The sequence below is a fragment of the Rhincodon typus genome, chromosome 7 (genome assembly GCF_021869965.1).
Source record: "Rhincodon typus isolate 14 chromosome 7, sRhiTyp1.1, whole genome shotgun sequence".
NCBI classification, from domain to species: Eukaryota; Metazoa; Chordata; class Chondrichthyes; order Orectolobiformes; family Rhincodontidae; genus Rhincodon; species Rhincodon typus.
The window spans coordinates 12564470-12586135 of record NC_063338.1 but is presented as its reverse complement, the minus strand read 5'-3'; the positions used below and the strand labels follow the sequence as shown (position 1 = coordinate 12586135).

Here is a 21666-nt window from a genome sequence, read left to right as displayed (position 1 = left end):
AAGGGTGGGACGTTTTATGATGAATCTTTCACAACTATGTCTGATGGAATGGTGTAAAGTCGATTCATTGGGAATATAACAGTATATAATCTACTTTCAGAATTATGACCAGATTGGCCTTCCTTGCTGGTAGATGGATGCAGTGAGCAGCAAGACCACACAACTCCTGGTTAATTCCTCCCTAGTGGGAAATGAGGTGTGTGTTTTGTGCAGGTGGATGGAGTAAGCCACTTGGTTGTAAACACGTTGAAAGACAAGCAACAATAGGTTCTAGCTGGGAAATCCTCCAGCGGCAAATAGCATTCTGACACTAACTTGGGTTGAGAGCCTCTCACACTGTGGACACATACCTTAGTGTAATGAATGGACCATACTTTGTCCTCTTCTTAAACTATCATGCAGACCATGCAACCATACCAAGGTCCCACTAGCAGCAACAAGATGATGACCAGAACATCTGCTTTAATGTTGTTGGTTGAGGAATGGATTTTGAACTATTAAGTTATTTTCTTATAAGGTAATATTAATGACATTATTATAGATAGTATACTACACCATGCAGACATTTCTTCCGATTACAAACTGGGAAGACTGAAGGCGCTGTCCTTGGTTACCATCACAAGCTCTGTTCCTTATCCGCTGCTTCTATCTCTGTCAGGCAAAGACCGAGTGACCACTTCTTAACACAGACTTTGAACACAGACTATCACAAGCAAATGTGATCAAGTGCTGTAGAAAGCAGAACGATGCCATTTTTTTCCAAATAGGGTTCTCTCCGCCTGACCGCTGTCTGAAGCTTAAACAGATTGTTTGCAAACCTGGTGTCTTATTAGAGACTAAACATCCACTTCCGCTCACTTCCAAGACCTTCCACTTCCATTTCCATCATCTGACACCACCCGTCACATACCATATCCTCTGCTGAAACCCTCATTTATCACAAATGCTTGTGCCTGATATCCAATGATCAAATTGAGCTCCCACTTGACACCCTCCATCCAAAGCAGTTCACACAAAACTCAGGTGTCATTACCTCAACGTGCAGCAAATCTTGTTGGCTCAGCACCTCAGTGCTCGCTGACCTATGTTGGTTGCTGAACTGATAACAACTCGCTGTTAAAATGCTTACATTCATTTCCATATCCCTGAAGGCCATGCCCTTATTCATACCTGTCATTTCCTCCAGCCCTACTAATCTGAGTCTCCAACACCTCTTTTGATCAGAAACCAAAGTAGAATTGCTGGAAAAGCTCAGCAGGTCTGGCAGCATCTGTGGAGAGAAATCAAAACTGCAGTTCTGAGGGAGGGTCACTCGACCTGAAATATTACCTCTGATTTCTCTCCACAGACCTTCTGAGCTTTTCCAGCAATTTTTGTTTCTCTTACTGATTTCCAGCACCCACAGTTCTTTTGGTTTTTACCTCTTTTGAAGATCTATCTTAACACCTCCTTTAGTTGGAGTTGTTGGTTAGTTTGCCGAGCTGACTGGTTTTCGTGCAAACATTTCGTCTCTCTTCTAGGTGACATCGTCAGTGCTGAGCAGCCTCTGTTGAAGCATTGTTGTTCTGTCCCGCTCTGAATTTATATGGTCAGGTCTGTCATGGTGGGCAGTCTTGTTTCTGGTTTTGTACCGTAGTGGTATGTAGATAGGGTCTATTTCAACATGTTTGTTAATTACATCAGTGGTTGAAAATAAGGCCTCCAGGAATTCTTGCGCTTGTCTTTGCCTCATTGTCCTAGTACTGTAACTTTGTCTCAGTCAAATTGATGTCCTTCTATGTCTGAGTGTATTGAAATGAGGGAAAATTGGTCATGCCGTGTATCCTGGTGTCAAGTTTCCTGCCTGTCTGTCCTATGTAGTGTTTCTCACAGTTGCTGCATGCTATTTTATATATCACATTTGTCCTGCTCATTGTGGGTATGAGGTCTTTCGTCTTTGAGGGTAACTGGCAAAGTGTAGCTGTTGGTTTGTGTGCTATCCTTATTTCAAGAAGTCGTAGGAGTCTTATAGTCAGTTCTGATGTGTTTCTAACATAGGGTAGGGTGGCCAGTGTGTTGGGGTGTACAGTGTCTTCTCGGTGTTGTTCGTTTGCCAGGCATGGGCGGACGAAGCTGTTAGGATAACCATTGTTTGCTAAGACTCTGATTAGGTGTTCCTCTTCGTTCTTGCGCAGCTCTGGCCAGACAGGGTAAGGATGGCAGTTTCCTTACCTGGTCTGGCCCACATGTGACTCAAGACCCACAGCAATGTGGTTGACTCTTAATTGCCCTCTGGTCAATTAGGGATGAGCAATAAATGCTGCCTAGCCAGCGATGCTCTCATCCTGTGATTGAATGTGCCTGAATCAAGGAGCAGCTCAGCAATAACTCCACTGCTTGATCTATGGACATATCTTGTTCTTATCCTTTATCTCCTTCAGATATCCCAGGTGTGCCAAAACCACAGCTTTAAAGTCTTAATATTATTATTATTATCTCTCCTGAAGCTTGACTGGTGTATCTGGTTTTGTTTTCTTTTCTCTCTCCCCCTCCATCTCTCTCTATTTAGGTGCCAAAAGGACAGGAATGTGGAACCTTCTGTCTGCGGCTCTGGCTGCAGCCCGGGGAGAAAAAGCGGGGGGTGGCGCTACCGGGTGCGGCCGCCATTCGGGGTCGGACGCTCCCGTTACCTAGCAACGCCCCAAACAACAACAACAAACAACAACAATGGCCAAGTTCGTGGTGGCAGGTGGGTCGGAGGCAGCTCCGTGTGAAATTAATCAAAATATGTAACAAAAAAAAAATTTAAATCGGCCTGAGCTCGGGTTATAGATTCGGTAATCTTAAATAACAGCTTTAATCTTAGAGAGGGCACGGGGTGGGGGGGGTGGTGGGTGGTGGTGGGAGATAAGGGGCAAAGTGGCCAAATAATAAGATCTTTTTATTTAAATTTATGAATGAAGTGTATTTTTGAAAGCATCTATAAATAAATAAAGCAAGTACAAAACAGGGTTTGCAGGAAATACTGTGGGATTTTGACACTCCTTATTACACCTTCAATCCAGTTGCAACAACAGCGACAGAAAAAGAAACAAAAAGGCACTTTCCTGAACATAAAAAGGAAACTAATTGCCTTCCCATTAAAGACATTGAGGGGATCTCGAAACCTCACAGGCCCTTGTTATACTTTGGCCAGAAAAGACCTTAGGCTGAGGTCTTTCCCCACTGCGCCCTGGGTTGTAATTGACTACTGGCCTCAGTCAAAACCCCTGACCTGGGAGTGAAATAACTCCACAGAGGCCAGTATCCTGTCGCCAAGTGACCTTTTATTTACAGTGGAAAGTCCTTGACACTGATCCAGCTCCCTCAGAGCCAGCTCTCAGAGTGAACAGGATGTCCGACACTCTTGCTTTTATCTTTCGGCCAGGGCTCCCTGTTTGGACCAGATTAACAGCCCTAATCAGGGAACCCATATTCTCTGATGCCTACCTGGCTGACCTCATTACAATCACCGCAAAGAGGAGGTGGTGGCAGGGGAGATTAATGGACAGCAAGGGTTTCTGTCCTGAATGCTCAGCTAAGTGGTGTTGACTGGAATGAAAAGGATGAGCGAGAGAATTGACATTTTACAATTTATGTGAAGAAATGCCAAGAAATAGCGTACTAGAACCACTCACAGCCTCTCAGGATCCCCAGAGGGTCTTTTAATTTTTGAAAAAGTCGGTTTAGTCCATGAGGTTGCGGGAAGGGGGAAAGAGCAAAAGAACTTGTTGATGAATTGGAGGAAACTCGTGTCGAGTAAAAGCACTGTCATGGACCACTTGAACTGAACAACTTGTTTCTGTGCTTCAGGCTCTACATTACTGTTGAGTTATATGTAGTGTTATAATTGAGGCTAATTTGCTCCCAACCAGGCTATAGTAATAGGATAAATAACCAAGTAAGTATGTTTTTTCTTAGTTGTTTAAGATTCATGCCAGCCCAGTGCACAAGGAGAATCATAGAATCCCAATAGAGGCCATTTGGCCCATCAAGTGGGCACCAACCATCCAAAGAGTATCACACTCAGACCAAGCCCCCATCCTATCCCGTAACTCTGCATTTCCTGTGGTTAATCCACCTAGCCTACACATCCCTGGACACTACAGAGTAATTTAGCATGGCTAATCCACCTAGCCTGCACATTTTTGGACTGTGGGAGGAAACCAGAGCACCCACACAGACATAGGGAAAATGTGCAAACTCCACATTGGCAGTCACCCAAGGCTGGAATCAAACTCGGGTCTCTGGTGCTGTGAAGCAGTTGTGTTAACCACTGAGCCACCATTTCTTTGTTCAACCACCAGAGGGGGCAGGCACTGGTTTAATGTCTGTTCTGACGCCTCCAGCCAGCATCTCCAGCAGTGCAGCACTGTCTCAGTACTGCTTTAGAGTGTCTGCCAGAATCTATGCCTACATCTCTAAAATGCAGCTTAACTGTGTGACTAGAAGGGAATAGTATTATTAGTCATAAATAACAGATAGCTCAGCAAAGATCCTTCCAGTGCTCGTGAAACTGTATTCCAATAACTGTGACCCTGTGTGTCTTCAGGTTTAGGAAAGACAAGTAGAGAGGATTATTGCCTTTATGAGCTGGCCAAAAAGAAACAAAGACTTGAATTTTTTAGCACCTTGCACAAACTCAAGATATCACAAAATGCTTAGCAGCCCCACTTTCAAAGTGTGGTCACTGTCGGAAACGTGGCAGATAATTTTCCATCCAAAGCTATATCATTGGAATAGGCAAAAACCTTTGAAGTGGACAATGTAAGTGGATTCAAGGAACAACTTGATGGAATGAGGGAGAGTGAAGGGTTTGAGGGTCAGTGGAGAGAAGATGTGTAGGGAGGTTGATCTGTGAAACTAAACAGCCACATTGGATCAATTGACTTTTTCCGTCCTATGGTGATGTTCTTGCAGCAATTTAAATATTAGATACACTTTGATGTGTTTTGGTTTTTGCAGGTAAGGCAAACTGCCCTTATTATGCCAAGGCAGAACTGTTGGCAGATTATCTTCAGAAAAACTTGCCAGACTTCCGAGTCTTTAAGATTGTCCAGCCACCTGACGATTGGCAGGTCAGTCACTGTAGATTGGAAAGCAGAGAAGCTGTTTCAATATTACTGAAAAAAAGTTGGCTGTATTTCAGATCAGACATTTGTGTTACTTTGAATCTTATTGTTTATGAAGTTTAGTTGGTGCACTTTACTTGGTGCCAGTTTTGGTACTGAACACAATGGAACAGTGATATACTTAAAAGGAGTAGGTGAGATGAGGCTGTAGTGGATCCAAGATCCTGAAATTCTGAGTAATTCAGGCACATGGAAAGAACTAAAGCTTGGGGCAGCTGCCACCAAGGTGCAGTGGGGAAAAGAACACTGCCTGAGGTCTCGCTGCTGAAGTTAAATGGGGGTCTGAGGAAGGGTCACCGGACTCAAAATGTTAACTCTGATTTCTCTTCACAGATGCTGCCAGACCTGCTGAGCTTTTCCAGCAACTTCTGTTTTTGTTAAATGGGGGTCTGTTCAGTTATCAGACCCTCCCGGTACCTCAAATATATGTAAATATAATCTTGTACAAGGAAGAGATGCCTTTGGTTTTGTTTGTCGGATAGGGTCAAACCCCAATGTTCGTTTGTTTGTTTTCTTGTACAGAACTGAAGTGCTTTAGTGATTAAGTATATATATAATTTAATGAATAAAGTATATTTTTGAAATCTAAAACAAAATGTCCATACTGGACCAAATAAACAAAATTGGAGTTGAATGCCATTTTGTAATGTTTTAGTGGCCCTGTTGTCTTTAAAATAATTTTACAACATATAAAGGCAATTTTTCTAGGAAGGAGCCATAATTCAACATCCTGTCTTTTCTCTTGCATTCCAAGTTAGTATGGAGCAATAAGATGAAAGTCTTCCCTCTCTGCAAATTGTAAGGTCTCCTTTGTGTACCTTTGGTACAAATTGCCACTGACTGTAAGTGTACAGAACTGTTCACAAGCTTTCATAAAATTTCTTCAGAAAGCTGAGGTGGGAAATATCATCATTGATGACTTCAGGGGGCATTTTTCAGAATTTTGCAATTTAGAAATTGATACTCAAGACGCTAAGGTTGAGCAGTTTTAATACCGCTCCATAAATTCTGATACTATATAAATATATATGTATTATTTCTGATCTGTTATGGTAACAAACTGACATTACAGTGTCAGAATTTATATAGGTAGATGTATTCAATGTATTTGTAAGTTCTTGCTGCAAGTTTTAAATCATAACATCGTTAACATACTGGCCAAATAATCTCACCCTATGCCATCATGGACAAAACAACCCACTTGATTGGCTGCCCATCCATCATCTTAAACATTCACTCACTCCACCTTGGCAGCAAAGTGTACCTATAAGAATATCTATAAGTGTGTACCAAGATACGCAATGTTCTCTGTCCCAGTCAAAAACCAGCACAACACCTTTTTGAAGGCATGCAGAGTGTCATCTATCAGCCAGCACATTCCAATGACTTGCGGTACACAAGAACTAGCCGCTAGAGAAGTACAACCATCTATGAGAAGAAATGTCATATATGGCATTGTCCTTGAGAATCTTTGAGACTTAAAACCCCACTTACATGAGTACCAGTATATGAAGGTGGTGATTGCCAGGCAAAATTGTCAAAGTCAATATTTTACAAGGATCCAAAGCGCCTTCAGTTGTTCTGAACTTCGTTGTTAGTATCACGGTATTCATTAATATTCCAGCTACTAAGTTATTTTAAATACAAGATGATTCTTCAAGCACAGGGTAAGAACTAACTTCACCATATGTAAGATGTGACTTTTGAGCGTGCTGGAAAACTGGAAGAGGAAACAATGTGTTCAGTGATTTGCCTAGGCAGCCAAGAATAACCAGCCTCCCATTTTTCATTTTAGTGACAAAAGCCTCACTGTCCGAGATCATATTAACCCCTTAATGATAAGTCCTGGTTTGCATTGCACTATGACTCAATAGAATCATAACTCTTGTAGCCATACTGTGCCACTTGGAGGAAGTATCAATAGGAACAAAGGAAGCAGTTCACTGAAACTTCCTCAACACCATCTCTCAAATACACAAGTTCTTTTTTTTAACTTTTTCTTCTTTATCTCTATATCTGAAAGTGCTATCACATACGCCTGAATGGCTTTTCCCACCATCAAATTATGTGTCAACCCAAGAGTTCTTCCACCTTGTAGGACATAGGTAGCAGCTGCATAGTGTTAATTGTATATGAATTGCATCTTTAATTGAATTCAGTGAACGTAAATGTACAGAACTGTCCATAAGTTGTCACGGAAATTAATTCAGAAAGCTACCAAGTATTGATGCCTTTTGAGATTACTTTATGCAATAGATCCTCAATGAAAATTATGGTTGGATTCCTTGAAAAGTGCAATTTTAGGTCAAGCAATTTCAAGCAAATCAGAATTTCCAATTAATACAGAAATAAAAGCTGTAGTTAGGTTGTGTGGGACCTATAAAGCATTATATTGTCTCAGTTGAAATACCTAACATTGCTAAATTCCTGTATTGCTAATTGAAATAACTTTCAAAATAATATAGGGAGGTTGCAATTATGTGAAGGGTCAGTGACTGGCAGAGGCTATGAGCTGAAGGCTCGGCGACAAGAGGGAGGGTAACCCCACCTTTAGTTGAGGTCAGGGCACTGTGGGCTGGACCAGTCTTTAGGCAAGAACTCAGAAGAATTTTTTAACAGTATGCATTATCTTAGCAACAAATATCTGCATTTGACTTTGAGAATCAAGAAGTCTATGTCTTCATGCTTGTCTCTCTCTCTCCCTCTCTAGCCATGGCTTCAAGCATTATGTCAAAAAAATGGCTGGGTACATCATCGGTCCCCGATTATATGGCGAGAACTTGTGGACCGTGGAGGAAAGGGATTACTATTGGGTGGATTCAATGACTTTATGGAGTATGCACAGGTAGGATTTATAAAACACATACTCCATTTCCCCAGGTTCCATTTGAAAGTTGGACATGGAACATCAGAATATATTAATATTGTGTATAAGTTGTGTTACGAAACCAGACAGAATACAGACTTGGAGAAAACGTATGCATTCAAGTCACTCACTAGTCTATGCTAGTGTTTATTCTCCACAGAAGCCTCCTCCCATCTTAGTTCATCTAATGCAATCAACATATCCTTCTATTCCTTTCTCCCTCACTTATTTAACTAGCTTCCACTTAAATGCATCTATGTTGCACTGTTCAACCACTCCGTGTAGCAACAAATTCTACAATATTACCCCTTTGAGTAAAGATATTTCTGCTCGATTCTTTATTTGGTACGTTAGTGATTGCCTTACATTTAGGACCTGTCATTCTGGATACCCAAACAATTGGGAAGTGCTCTCCATGTTCCTCTCCTATCAAGCTCCTTCATTATTTCAAAGACCTCTAATCTTAGGTCACCTCTCGGTCTCTGTTTTTTTTTGGAGAAAAGAGCCACCAGCTATTCAGTGCTACATAAAGTTGATATAATTTTAGATAAATTCTGAAGAGATCAATGTTCACGTTACATGATGATGTCACTTACAGTCTGTGAATGGAGACAAGGCAATCTAGTCTAGTTTTTGGAGAGAGTTGTATGTACCTGCTCACTAAGGTCTTAGAAAATATGTCTGACCAAATGTATTCATATTTATTCCTATCATGCAGTAAACCTTCCTATATAAGAACAATGCCTGTTCTGTAGATACTCAACAGTGCTGTATGCTTTAATCACTAGATAGGTCCAAGGTCAAAAATCACACAACACCAGGTTATAGTCCAATGAGTTTATTTGAAAGCACAAGCTTTCAGAATCTTACTCCTTCTTCAGGTGTTAGCAAGAGAGGTAGTATCAGATACAAAATTTAAATTGTTAAAGATCAAAGGGTCACACCACTGATGAGGATGTACTAAACAAATTTCAGATGCTGTTAAATCTTTAATCAGTTAGAAGATTTTAATTGATTAATATGTATATGTAAATCCCCAAATTCCTTTGAAGCCACTGTCCTGAGAGAACTAAAGGTTTTATTAGTGCAAAGAAGAGGTGACATTTTAGGTCAGACAACGCATGTTAGGTATGAGGCCTTGTTTAGAATCTGTTTGTGTTTTGGTTTGGACTCAGATTAGTTTTATTTTGAAAGTAGGAGTTTATAAAACACCACATTGCAGATACATTCTATTTTGTTCAAAAAACACACAATTTATAGACAGTCAGTCAAATACAAATTCACCCTATAGATTCACGTGTGTGTGCTTGAGAGACAGTGTGTGTTAATTAGAGAGGATCTGCGTGAGAGTGGTTTGTGTGTGTGAGAGACAATGTGTATTTGAAAGAGGATCTGTTTGTGTGTGTGTGTGTGTGTGTGTGTGTGTGTGTGTGCGCGTGCGCGCACACGTATGTGTATGTGTGTGAGTATGTTTGTGTATGTGTGTGAGGTGGGAGAGAAGATGGACAGGTTGTGTCAAGTCAAGGAGGCAGGGATGAGAGGGAGGGTTGGACATGGGCTGTGGCCAGAGGTGGGGAGATTTTAAAACTGGTGAAATCCATGTTTAGGCCATTGGGCTATAGGCTCCTGAGGTGGAATATATGAGGTGCTGCTCCTCCAATTTGCGGGTGGCGTCATTGTGACACTGGAGGAGGCCCAGGATGGACATGTCACCCAGAGAGTGGGAGGGGGAGTTAAAATGGCTTTCAACCAGAAGGTGTTGTTGTTTGTCGTGTACAGAGCACAGATGCTGTACAAAATGGTCTCTGAATCTCCACTTGGTCTCACCGAAGTAGAGGACGCCACATCGGGAGCAGCGGGTGCAGTAGACCATTTTGACAGATTTGCAGGTGAACATGGAAGGCTTGTTTTGTGCCTTGAATGGAGGTGAGGGGGGAGGTGTAGGGGCAGGTGTGGCACTTCCTGCGGTTGCAGGGAAAGGTGCCATGGGTGGTGGGGTTAGTTATGAGTGTGGAGTGGACGAGGGAGTTGCAGGGAGAGCAATCAAACCGAAAGGTAGATAGGGGTGGGGAAGGATCAGATTGTAGGTGGCGGAAGTGGCGGAGAATGATACATTGGATGCAGAGGTTGGTGGTGTGATATGTGAGCACAAGGGGTATTCTGTCTTTATTTTTGTTGGGGGGTGGGGATGTGAGGGCAGAGGTGCGGGAAACGCAAGAGATGTGGTTGAGGGCATTTTCAATCACCGGAAGGGAGAAGTTACGGTCCTTGAAATAGGATTCCGCTTAACTGAACTCATCCTCATCCTTAACAACTTCTCCTTTAACTTCTCCCACTTCCTACAGTCTAAGGGGGTGGCCTGGGCACCCATATGGGCCCAAGCTATGTGGAACAGTCCCACTTCCTCCGCTACACTGGCACTGTGCCCCACCTCTTCCTCCGCTACATTGATGACTGTATCAGCACTGCCTTGTGCTCCCACAAGGAGCTTGAACAGTTCATCAACTTCAGTATTACCTTTCACCCCAACCTCAAATTCACCTGGACCATCTCCGATACCTCCCTCTCCTTCCTGGACCTCTCCGTCTCCATCTCTGGTGACCACCTTGAAACCGATATCTATTTCAAGCCCACTGACTCCCACAGCTACCTAGGCTAGACCTCCTCTCACCCACCTTCCTGCAAAAATGCGATCCCCTACTCCCAATTCCTCCACCTCCGCCGCGTCTGGTTCCAAGATGGGGCATTCCACTCCCGCAACTCACAGATGTCCTCCTATTTCCTGTCGTTATAGCCTCTCAGTTCCAGCTTCATCTCTATAAGTCATCTTTGCACTTTCGCCAATGCAGTGTATTGAACTATTATTCTATTCTAAATGTGGTATGCAAAAGTTCTCTATAAATTCTACATAACTTTTCTACTTTGAAGTTATATTCAAGAAAGGAACCCCAGCGGTGTCGGTGTATTTTTAAAAAAAATCAATTTGCTATCCTGTGTTGCTAGTTTTAATGATTTGTATCTCTACTCTATTTGGAACTTGTCAGCCATTTCCACACCCATTATGCAAATTTGTTAACATTTCTGTTGTATTTTGTTGCAGTCAACCTTAGGATTAACTTTATCCACAACTTTGGAGTAATCTGCAAATTTTGATATTGTACTTCATCCTCATAAATTCAAATTATTTAAGTAAATAATGAACATCGGCAGTCCCAGCACTGAATCTTGTGGAACACCATTTCCCACCTTCTGCCATTCTGAATAGCTACTTTCTCGGCTTGCTGTTCTTTTAGTCTGACTGTTATCCATTCTGTTACTTATCTCTGATTCCACATGATTTAACTTTATTCATGAGTCTGCCATGTGATGACTTGAGAAAGTCCATATATATTGTATCCACTATATTTCCCTTGTTCATTCTTCCTGCTACTTCTTCAACGAAGCCAACACAGTCAATCAGAAATGGCCTTCCTTTCTAAATTCCATCTTGATTATTCTTTATTACATTTTTGGTTATTAGTATGTCTTCATAAAGTTATGTGACAAAGATACTTCAACCAATCAATTTTGACCAACCATGATTTCATTGAATGGCGGAACAGGTATGAGAGGCTGAATGGCCTACTCCTGTTCCTGTGTTCCAAACCCCAAAGTTCTTATTGATCTGGTGTATAATTTTCTCCAGTAGTGGCTTGCTTAATGTTTTCTCACGCCATTCCATAGTATGCTGTTATAACAGTGCCAGAAAAGATTTATAGAGAGACTTTCACTTATATAGTCTCTTACATCATTAGAGCATCCAAGTAATATTACAATGTTACTTTTGAAGAGCAGTGACTGCTTTAATGCGATAAATGTAAAAGTCAATAGGCATAGAGCAAGGACGCACAAACAGTGGCAGAATCATCACAGAATCCCTACAGTGTGGAAGCAGACCATTTGACAATTGAGTCCACATCAACCCTCCAAACAGCATCCCACCCAAACCCTGCATTTACCATGTCTAACCCACCCAAACTGCACATCACTGGACACAAGAGGGTAATTCAGCACAGCCAATCCAGCTAACCTACACATTTTTTGGACTATGGAAGGAAAGGGGCAGAAAGTCTGAACTCCACACAGACAGTTGCCTGAGGCCAGAATTGAACTTGGGTCCCTGTTGCTGTGAAGTAGCAGTACTAACCCCTGAGCCACCTGTGACATCCTGTGGTGATGTGATAATGAGCAAATAAACTTTTAGTGACAAAAAAAAAATTACAGGAGAAATTCATCAGGTAGCAGCATCAATGGAGAGAAAACACAGTTAACATTTCGAGTCCAGTGACCCTTCTTCAGAATTAATAGCATTTAGGCTAAAGTGGTGCTTTGATTGATGATGGGATGGGGGAAACGGTGCAAAGGAGTGAGAGGATAGATGGAGACGGAGCCCAGAGCAAGAGAAAAATGTAGGCAGTCAAAGAGATGGTTGATAGTAAGCCCGGGAGGAAGAAAAGCTAGACAGATGATAATGGGAGCTATGAGTGGGTGAAAATGGGTTGGCTGTGCTGAAAGCAACCTATGTCATGACAGGGCATGAAGTGTGGGGGTGGGTAAAAGACATGGAAGGAGGTGTTCAGACTCTAAAATTATTGAACTCAATGTTGAGTGCTGAAGGCTGCCTGGTCCCCAAGTGGAAGATGAGGTAATGTTCTTCCAGCTTGCACTGAGGCTCACTGGAAGATTGCAGCAGGCCTGAGATAGAAATATCGGCATGGGAACATGGTGGTTTGTTGAAGTGGCAGGCAACTGGAAGCTTGGAGTCATTTTTACAGACAGAACATAGGTTTTCCGCAAAGTGGTCACCCAGCCCAAGTGTCATTTGCCCAGTGTAGAGGAGACTGCACAGCGAGCAGCAAATACAGTAGACTAGATTTAGTGAAGTGCCGGTAAACCTTTCAGTAGTGTTGATTGAGGGAATAAGGTTGGTCAAAGCACTGAGATCATCCTCCTGCATTTCTCAAGATCATTTAAGTCTGTTTGAGAGGGAAATGGGGGCTCAGTTTAAAATCTTATCCAAAGCATGGCATCTCTTGTTAGTGCACTTTCCCCTCAGTTCTGCACCGTGTGTGTCAGATGAGATTTTGTCTTGAAAGCCCTGGAATAGGATTTGAACTATACCTCACTGAGGCAAGCTGGACACAATGATTTGACAAACAGGGGTGAAAAATAGGCAAATGTATTATTCTCTCAGAGAAACCTGGGTAAGGCAACCACTGTACTTGTCTGCTTGTTTTAACTTTAGGGTTATTATGGTTTTACTTCTGATATGATGACTACACTTATGCTCAAGATTGCAAAGGAAAACTTGAAGACTAACCAAAGTGAGCGTGAAGAAGAAGCACTTTACAGGATTCAGACTAAACCAATGGCAATCTGGATTAGTGGGTAAGTATTTGTTTTCTGTCATAGTCATCACTATTAATCTATTTTTCTAAACTTCTTCAACACATCTGTCTCCTAATTGACCATTGAACACTTTTTACATTTATGAATGTTTGCTTCTCTATATGCGCTTCGGTTTTTGAGTGAGCGCAACCTTCTGGTCGCCATAATTGTACTTTTATTATTTATTTAAGAACTTACAAGCCTCAGCCAATGTCAAGCCCTGTTTATGAAACAAATTCTTAATTTGTCAGAAGACAAGTTCCACTTCTTCAGTCCAATTGTTGAACAAATAATCCACTGAAGCAATTCAACCCCTAATGAAACTAATACAATTAACAATTTGCTTCAAAGTTACAAATCATTTCCTTACCTGAAGGGTGATTTAAAAGTAACCTTTAAAATTGTGAATGGATATAATAATTTAGACATAGAGATGAATTTCTATTTGTGGAGAATCCAAAACCAGAGGCTATAACACTTCTCTTTAGAGGAACCCTTGAGACCGGGGTGAGTTTCTTCCACTCTGAAGTTATGGTTCCTGGTAATTAAATATCTGACGTTAAATCTGCACAACATGCCAGAGGTGGGAAAGATGGTATTTGATGAGTTGTGTGGTTGTGATACTTGAATTTTTATAGGCCCTTTGCATTGCCTTCCATCTGGGCCTGTTATGGATGCTTCTTCTCCATATATGTGTATAAAAGGATAGACATAAACAAATCTAATCTGGAATTGAGACAATACCTATGTACCCAGGGAGTGGTTAGAATGAGAAACTTGTGACTGCATTTGCGAATAGGGTGAATAGCTTAGACAAATTTAAGGGGAAGTTAGTTAATCCATGAGAGAGAATGGATATGTTGATAGACATAGATGGATATGTTGATCGGGTTCAATGAAGTTGGATTGAGGGTAGATTGTGTGGTGCATGAACCTTGAATCAGATTAATTGGGTTGAGTACAAAGAATTTATAGCACTGAATAGACTGGCAATTCTTTGTAATTCTAAGTTTTAATTGTACAAAAGATAAATTCACAAATTTAAAATATATATCCTTTATAACGTGTATTCTCAAGTCAAATTAGCGAATACATGACAATTTCATTGCAGCATTATTTTCCTCACGTGATAGTTTGCAAATGTTAGAGAAATATATATGCACTGGATGGAAGCAGAAAGTGGTCAATGGGGAAAGACACTGACAATTTCTTTTAATCTGAACTTTCAAACTTTGCTCTTGTATTACTTTCTCCAATTCCTAATGTAATCCTTAAGAAATCTTCTGACTGCTAGATTTAAAGAGGAATTCATGATATTCTGGAGTTTGTAGATTGTTGTTGTTTGTGAGAAACTTCACTGTCTATATTACAAGGGGGAGCCCATTTCAGAACTACTGTTTTGGTTACAGGGTTGTAATGACGTTGATATTGTGGTGCTATTTTTGGGCTTGTATATTGTTTTCGTGATTAATGTTTAAAATACATTGTAATACTACTATAGCTGCTGCCTCTCCCTCCTTCTCACAAAGCAGGTGACTCGTGTATGACTGCTTGTTCCCCTATCCAATGTGTTGCCCAAGAGACCATTCTCATGTGTCTGATCACACAGTCAGTGTGATTGCACCTAGGCTTATGTCCCCTCGAGTAGAGGAGAAAAAGGCTGATTAAACTCAAGGGCTTGCTAGGACAAATTGACAAAACTGTTTCATCTGGCAGGATTGTCCAGAACAAGAGTCCAGAAAATGTTCAGGCAGATTAGGAAAGCTAATAAATAATAAATAAAATAATATATCATGAGGGGGAAGGAAGTAGGGAGATTATTCTTCAGTTATACCAAGTATTGGTGAGACTGCATCTGCATTGGTCAACTTATTTCAAGAAGAATGTAAATATGCTGAAGGCAATTCAGGGAAGGTTTAGCAGACTAAGACCTGGAAGGGTAGGTTGTCTTATGAGGAAAATTTGGACAGGCTAGGCTTGTATCCACTTGAATTTAGAACAGTGAGAGGTGACTAGATTGAAACATATAAACTCCTAAAGGGTCTTGGCAGGGTAGATGTGGAAAGGATCTTTCCCCTTATGGGAGAATCTAGGTCTATGGGTCACTGTTAAAAGTCAGGGGTCACCCATTTGAAACAGGAATTAGGCAAAGTTATTTTCTTTCAGAGGATCATGAGTTTTTGGAACTCTTGAATGGAGGTGAAAATGGTGTGGAAAAGAGTACTTGGATATTTTTAAGACATAGATAGATTCTTGATAGGTTATGGGTTAAAAATGTTATCAGGGATAGGGTGGAATGTGGATTTGAGGTTATAATCAGATTAGCCATGGTCTTATTGAATGGCAGAGCAGGCTTGAGGGGCTCAATGGCCTATTCCTGTTCCCAATTTGTATGTTTGTGGAAAAACTTTAAAATTAGAGCTAGCTCATGCAGGGATTATGTCCTGTAACATTTCCTCACATAATGGGTAGTGAAATTTGAAACTCTTTCCTCCAGAAAAGCTGGAAGTCACTTGAACATTTCAAAGCTGAAAATGATAGATGTTTATAAGTAAGAGTATTAAGGTTTAAGCAACCAGGACAGCTAAATGGGATTGAAGTTTCATTCATCATGTAATTAAATTGTGAAACAGGTTCTCAAAGATGAATGGTCCCCTACATTTGAAGCACAAGTTATTGTCAAGTGATCAAGAGCAATGACCCTGGCTGAACTCCCCTCACCCAAACCCCAAATCTTTCACCAAGTTCCCCTTCCCAGCCTGGGAACATTGAAGGCAGTTGCATTGTTCCTTCGGTTGCTTCCTACGAGATTTGTTAATCTAGGGGTCAAACGTCTAACCTACATGATATACACAACTCAATACCACACAAAAAAGTGAGCGTTAGCCATTGCTAAAGAAGCTGACCATATAACCTGGCTCTAGGCCCGAAACGTCAGCCTTCCTGCTCCTATGATGCTGCTTGGCCTGCTCTGTTCATCCAGCTCTACACCTTGCTATCTCAGATTCTCCAGCATCTGCAGTTCCTACTATCTCTCCTAGAAGCTTCAGTCAGTTTATGTACATACAGAACAAGTACTTTTCCAGCAAAAGTAGCAATAGTTCTCAATACTCTGTTTAAATAATATGTGACACATAGCTATGGAGCCTGCTGGGCATAGAATGCTGATTGCATAGATTTTACACAGGTGAGTTCATTCATAATCCTTGGTCTCTCCTGTGCCTACTGAACCACCAATGTGTATCAAGCCTGCCTAATTAGGGGTTCCTCTTACTCTTACTTTCTACATAAGTATTTGGTATGTTGGAAGGATTTGCAGATTGATATTGAACATGTTGAGCAAAATTATGAAAACACCTTCCTTGACCATCAAGTCCTGGAGTGGGACTTAGAGATAAGAATGCTATTCTCTGCCCCGCAAGAGCTCCTTCCATCCATGGTACTTATTAGTAAATGTAATCATGCAGATCAGCTACTGTTAGAGTAAAAATCACTCATGGAAATAATCAATAGACAATGGAAGATCATTTACTTAGTTCACTTACATGATTTACTTCATATTTTAGAGCATTGTGTCCTGCGTGTACTAATCTGATCCCTACCTTGCTAAATGGAGAGTTGTTTGGTCACAGCCAAGGGCTCAGCTTACATCTGCTACACATTGATGGTTCCCTAAGTCTTTTACAAGGCTTACAAATGGAGATTGAAGATATGGCCTGGCCTCTACTTCGAAAAGTAACAGTGCAAAATAGCCTGAGAAAGGCTTTCATGGATGCTGAGGTCATCATTCTTCTTGATGATGTTGTGCCAGAGAAGGATCAATCAGTTGAAGACTGTTACAGAGAAATGGCTGGTCTCTACCAAGAAATTGCAATTAAGATTGACACCTTTGCAAAACCCAGTGCCCGTGTGCTTGTGGCTGGTGATTATATCTTGAATTTGAAAACATACCTCCTGATGGATAGTGCATATGCAATTGATCACTGTAACTTTATAGCAGTATCAACTCAGTTGGAAGGAGAAGCCAAAGCACTGCTTGCCAGGAGATTGAATGTGAATCCAATGGGTGAGTATATTTTACTCTTTGTCGTCTCTTTTAAACCTCTTTGCTCCGTCTTACAGTTGCACATCTCCACAGAGTTTTAACCGTGGCTGGCAACATATCCCTCCTTTAGTCAAATAAAGAGGTAAAGATTCCCACTGTATTAACTTATGGCATTGAACACGGCTCATCCCTGACTCCTGCACTTGTGAACTATTAAATTAGCCTACTCATGGGGCATCAGTCACATTTTTCAAGTATTCTTCCTCTGTGTAACAGATTTGGGAGCATTACTGTTATGTATATTATTGTTTACAATACAACAGATTGCTCATCAAAGTTCTAGTAAATCCCCATTATGAGTGGAATTTATTGCCCTCCCCAAAGCAAATCTAGAGGCAGGAGTGCATAGGGTGGGATTCTGATTCTGCCGCAGTAAGTCAGGACTATAAGACCCATGGATATTGCTGCCTTGCTGCTAGTTGAAGCTTTTCAGTGGGCAATTAATGCAGTAGGTGGTTGCATTCTCATTTACATGTTCTCATCGTTTGCCAGCACCAGATATGGTTCACTGAGAGCAGACCACCCCAACATTTGCTGCCAGACCCTCTCCCAGCCACGACTTGGTAGCTGTTGTGGATGGGCAAGAAGGCTCCCTCCCTCTCCCTGCCCACCCCGACTTCCCACCCTGAGCCCGTCATATTGACCTACCTAAGTCACTCACTTTGCTGACTGAAAAGTCCTGTGAGTGCAGGAATGAAGACTTAATAGATTTTGTAATTCACAACTATTGTCCTGAACTGACTGACTGCCAGGCAAGTAACGGGCAGGCAATTTTCCCCGTGCTACCCTCATTCAACATGGCTCGGAGTCGAGACTGGCAGGAAACCCACACAGAGGCTGGCGGCATGAAATTGCAGGCCAGCGCACTCCTGATCCAGATCCCTCACTAACATAAAAGCCCAATTAAATGAGTCAAAACCAATGATAAATTTAAATTAAACAGGATTGCAAAGTGCAGGATGGGAAAGTGAAGATGGAGTGGTGACCAGAGACAAGGAGGAATGGAGAAGAGAAATGCATTTATAATACTTTATTATAATTTCTGTAAATATTAACATTCCTTTTACTTCTATACCCCTCTCAGCTACTAATTACGTTGTACTAAACCCATCCCAAAACCTTTGTTAGCTTCCAAATAACCTGAACTCTCTATAATCTACTGAAAACTCATTATTTTTTATCTACAGTCCTTCACAGAAGACACTTTCAACATAGCCTGTTTTTCCTCTCAAGCACACTCCTAAACTTATCCCTCATAGACCAAACTCTCAAACTTTATTATCCAATATTTTTTCCAACCCTTTACTATCCTTTGGAGAACTTGCTATTGAATGTTCTATAATTCTTGGCAATTTTGAAAAGCCTTCTACTAGCGCACAATCAATTTTGATTTAACATATATTTAACATGTACCTAAAGCTCTGTTATCCTTTATATAATTTTACCAACCCTATTATCCTGTGTATAAAATGGGTATCACTCTAAATCCCCATAATCTATGATTTCTTTTGGACAGATTGACAACTTTCTATGTTGTCTTTTAAAAAAAATAACTCCAGATCCTTTTTTACCCTTTCTAGAGCTCAGTTGGTCAAGCCTCTGAGCATAAGTCCCACTCACTTCCTCCATAGCAACATTCACTGCTACATCACAATTGCATGCAATGCACTGGAAAAATTGTTGAGGGAGAAACAAAGAATGTTGCAGGTATCCCAGGAAAAGACAGGCATGGCTAAGGCCAACAGGATTCTCATAACAACATCTTTTAATGGAGGAAATAAGCAGAGTCAAAGGAGATGTTGCTCAACAATCCAGAGAAGTATGTTGGTGGTGGGGAAAGACTGGTTGAGCCATCCTGTTGTCAGATGGAGGTTTAGAGGGCCCTTCAAATACTCTAAGTATCATTCGCTTAGTCTTTTATTGCCCTGTATAACATACAATCAGAATTTTTCACTACACTCAAAGTATCACACCTCCAAGCTCTCTAACAAAAAAAACCCAAAGAACTGTGATGCTGGAAATCAGAAACAAAATCAGACAATACAGGAAAATCTTAGCAGGTCTGGCAGCATCTGTGGAGAGAGACCAGAGTTAACGTTCCGGGTCTAGTGACCCTTGTTTAGAACAGAACAAGTTCCCTAATGTGCATACTATAACACACTTTCATGCCTTCTATTGTTGTCTGTATGATATAGCTATTATTGTGCATAGCTCCATTGTTCCCGGTGTAAGCAATCTGTATCCAAAATCACTCTTTGACATGAACTGAATGGTCAAGCTTGCTTTGATCTGACTGCCATGTCTTCGAAGTTTTTGATAAAAGATAAATTGGTTAGGGCAGAAAGAATGTGCATTCATACTTTGCATGATGCTCAAACAGGATGCAGAAGGTAATTAATGATTCAGGCCATTGCATTGTTTACTTCTGAACAAGATTGCATGCAAACAAATTACAGCTGGAACAATGGGAAGTTGTGCGTTTGTAACTCAAAACAATACTAATTATAAGTAATATTTTAACCAGTTCACTGTTTATGATTGAATAAATGCCACAACTGCCTGCCTAGGAAAATGTTACAAATTGGAATCTGTTTAAGAATTTTGATGGTTTATGTATAGAATAATAGATATCTGAGAGTGAGTTACAAACTGGAATCAATCAAGCGATTCAAATGACTTATGTGTCCAATAACTGATATCTTGGAATGAGTAGCAGGCTGAAATCTAATTAAGGGGTTCCGATGATGTATAGAGTGATGAGACCTGACACTGAGCCACATTTAGAAATCTAATCAGAGGATTCATATGATTTATACATAAAATGATGTAACCCAAGAGTGAGTTGGGAGGAATCAATTTAATAAAGAGTTTGGACGACGTGAGAATTAAGTTCACAATATTTATAACGACCATCTGAACCCAAGATTAGATAACAGTCTAAGCTCATCCATAATATTTTTGAATTCTGATTGTATGTGATAGTTTTATTAAATTTGAGCTTTGTTTTGCTGCAGTAGTGGCTTTTGGGTATAAGTGTGATTTTGGCATTAATGCATCAATACAGAACAATGGATTTACTAGAACAGGAATTTTCACACTCCAGCCCATGGGTCATCTGTGCCTATGAGTGCAAATCACTTCTATTTCTAATTTATTTCTCACTTCAGGATTTTCTCATTGGATTTTCATGGGGCTGATCTTTGGAAAGGGCTGCCAATGCTGTTGTCTCTGTGGCAGTTAAATGTTAAATTGGATAAAAGAAAGAAAGATTTTCTGTTATATGACACCTTCCATGGCATCCCAAATCATTTAATGAAGAACCATTAAAGTATGGTAAATGATTAAACTGTTGTTGTGTAGAAAGCATAGTTGTCAACTTGCGCACAGCATACTCGGTCAACAGCAATGAGATAAATCACCATTTGGAATAAATACTGGTCAGGCCAGTGAGGAGAAATCCCCATCTCTTCTGTAAAAAGTGCCTGTGAATCTTTTATATCCATCTTAGAAGGCAGACGAGGCTGTGGTTTAATGTTGCTCTCAAAAGAAGGCCTTTTGACTATATAGCACTCCAGCTGCAGCGAGTGTCTGCCTGGAATTGGTGCTCCGACGTCTTACATGCAGTCAGCTGAGTAATGGTTAAGGACAACTCTAGTTGTTTGTAGCAAACTCTTGTGGCACAGTGATATTGATCCTACGCCTGAGCCAGGCATCAGAGAATCATAGAATAGGAGACCCAGGTTCAAGTCCCATCTGCTTTAGAGATGTGGAATAACATCTCCGACCAGCTTGATTAGAAAATATCTAGTTGTGACTAACCATAGTTCAAATGTAAGCAAATCTGTCGGGGAGGCGATGATGTAGTGATATTATCGCTGGACTGTTAATCCAGAGACCCAGATAACATTCTGGGGACCTGGGTTCGAAACCGCCACGGCAAATGGTGGAATTTGAATTCAGTAAATATCTGGAATTAAGAATCTAATGATGACCATGAATCCATTGTCAATTGTTGGAAAAACCATCTGGTTCACTAATGTCCTTTAGGGAAGGAAACTGCCATCCTTACCTAGACAACAAGGTGCAGGGCTGGATGAACACAGCAGGCCAAGCAGCAT

The 21666-nt window shown here is 40.9% G+C and overlaps 1 protein-coding gene across 3 annotated transcripts in view; it reads left to right on the top strand.

The window, feature by feature from the left end:
- Positions 1–2679: 2679 nt before the first annotated feature.
- Positions 2680–21666, top strand: part of mdh1b (malate dehydrogenase 1B, NAD (soluble)) — a 39177-nt gene continuing 20190 nt past the window's right edge. For 2 of the 3 annotated variants that reach the window (XM_048599125.1, XM_048599126.1), the window contains exons 1-5: positions 2680–2728; positions 4984–5096; positions 7861–7995; positions 13301–13443; positions 17010–17509. In XM_048599125.1, coding sequence (XP_048455082.1) covers positions 2707–2728; positions 4984–5096; positions 7861–7995; positions 13301–13443; positions 17010–17509 — 913 coding nt within the window. In that variant the 5' untranslated portion in view covers positions 2680–2706. The remainder of the gene's footprint in view (positions 2729–4983; positions 5097–7860; positions 7996–13300; positions 13444–17009; positions 17510–21666) is intronic. The other variant, XM_048599127.1, reaches the window with a different exon arrangement.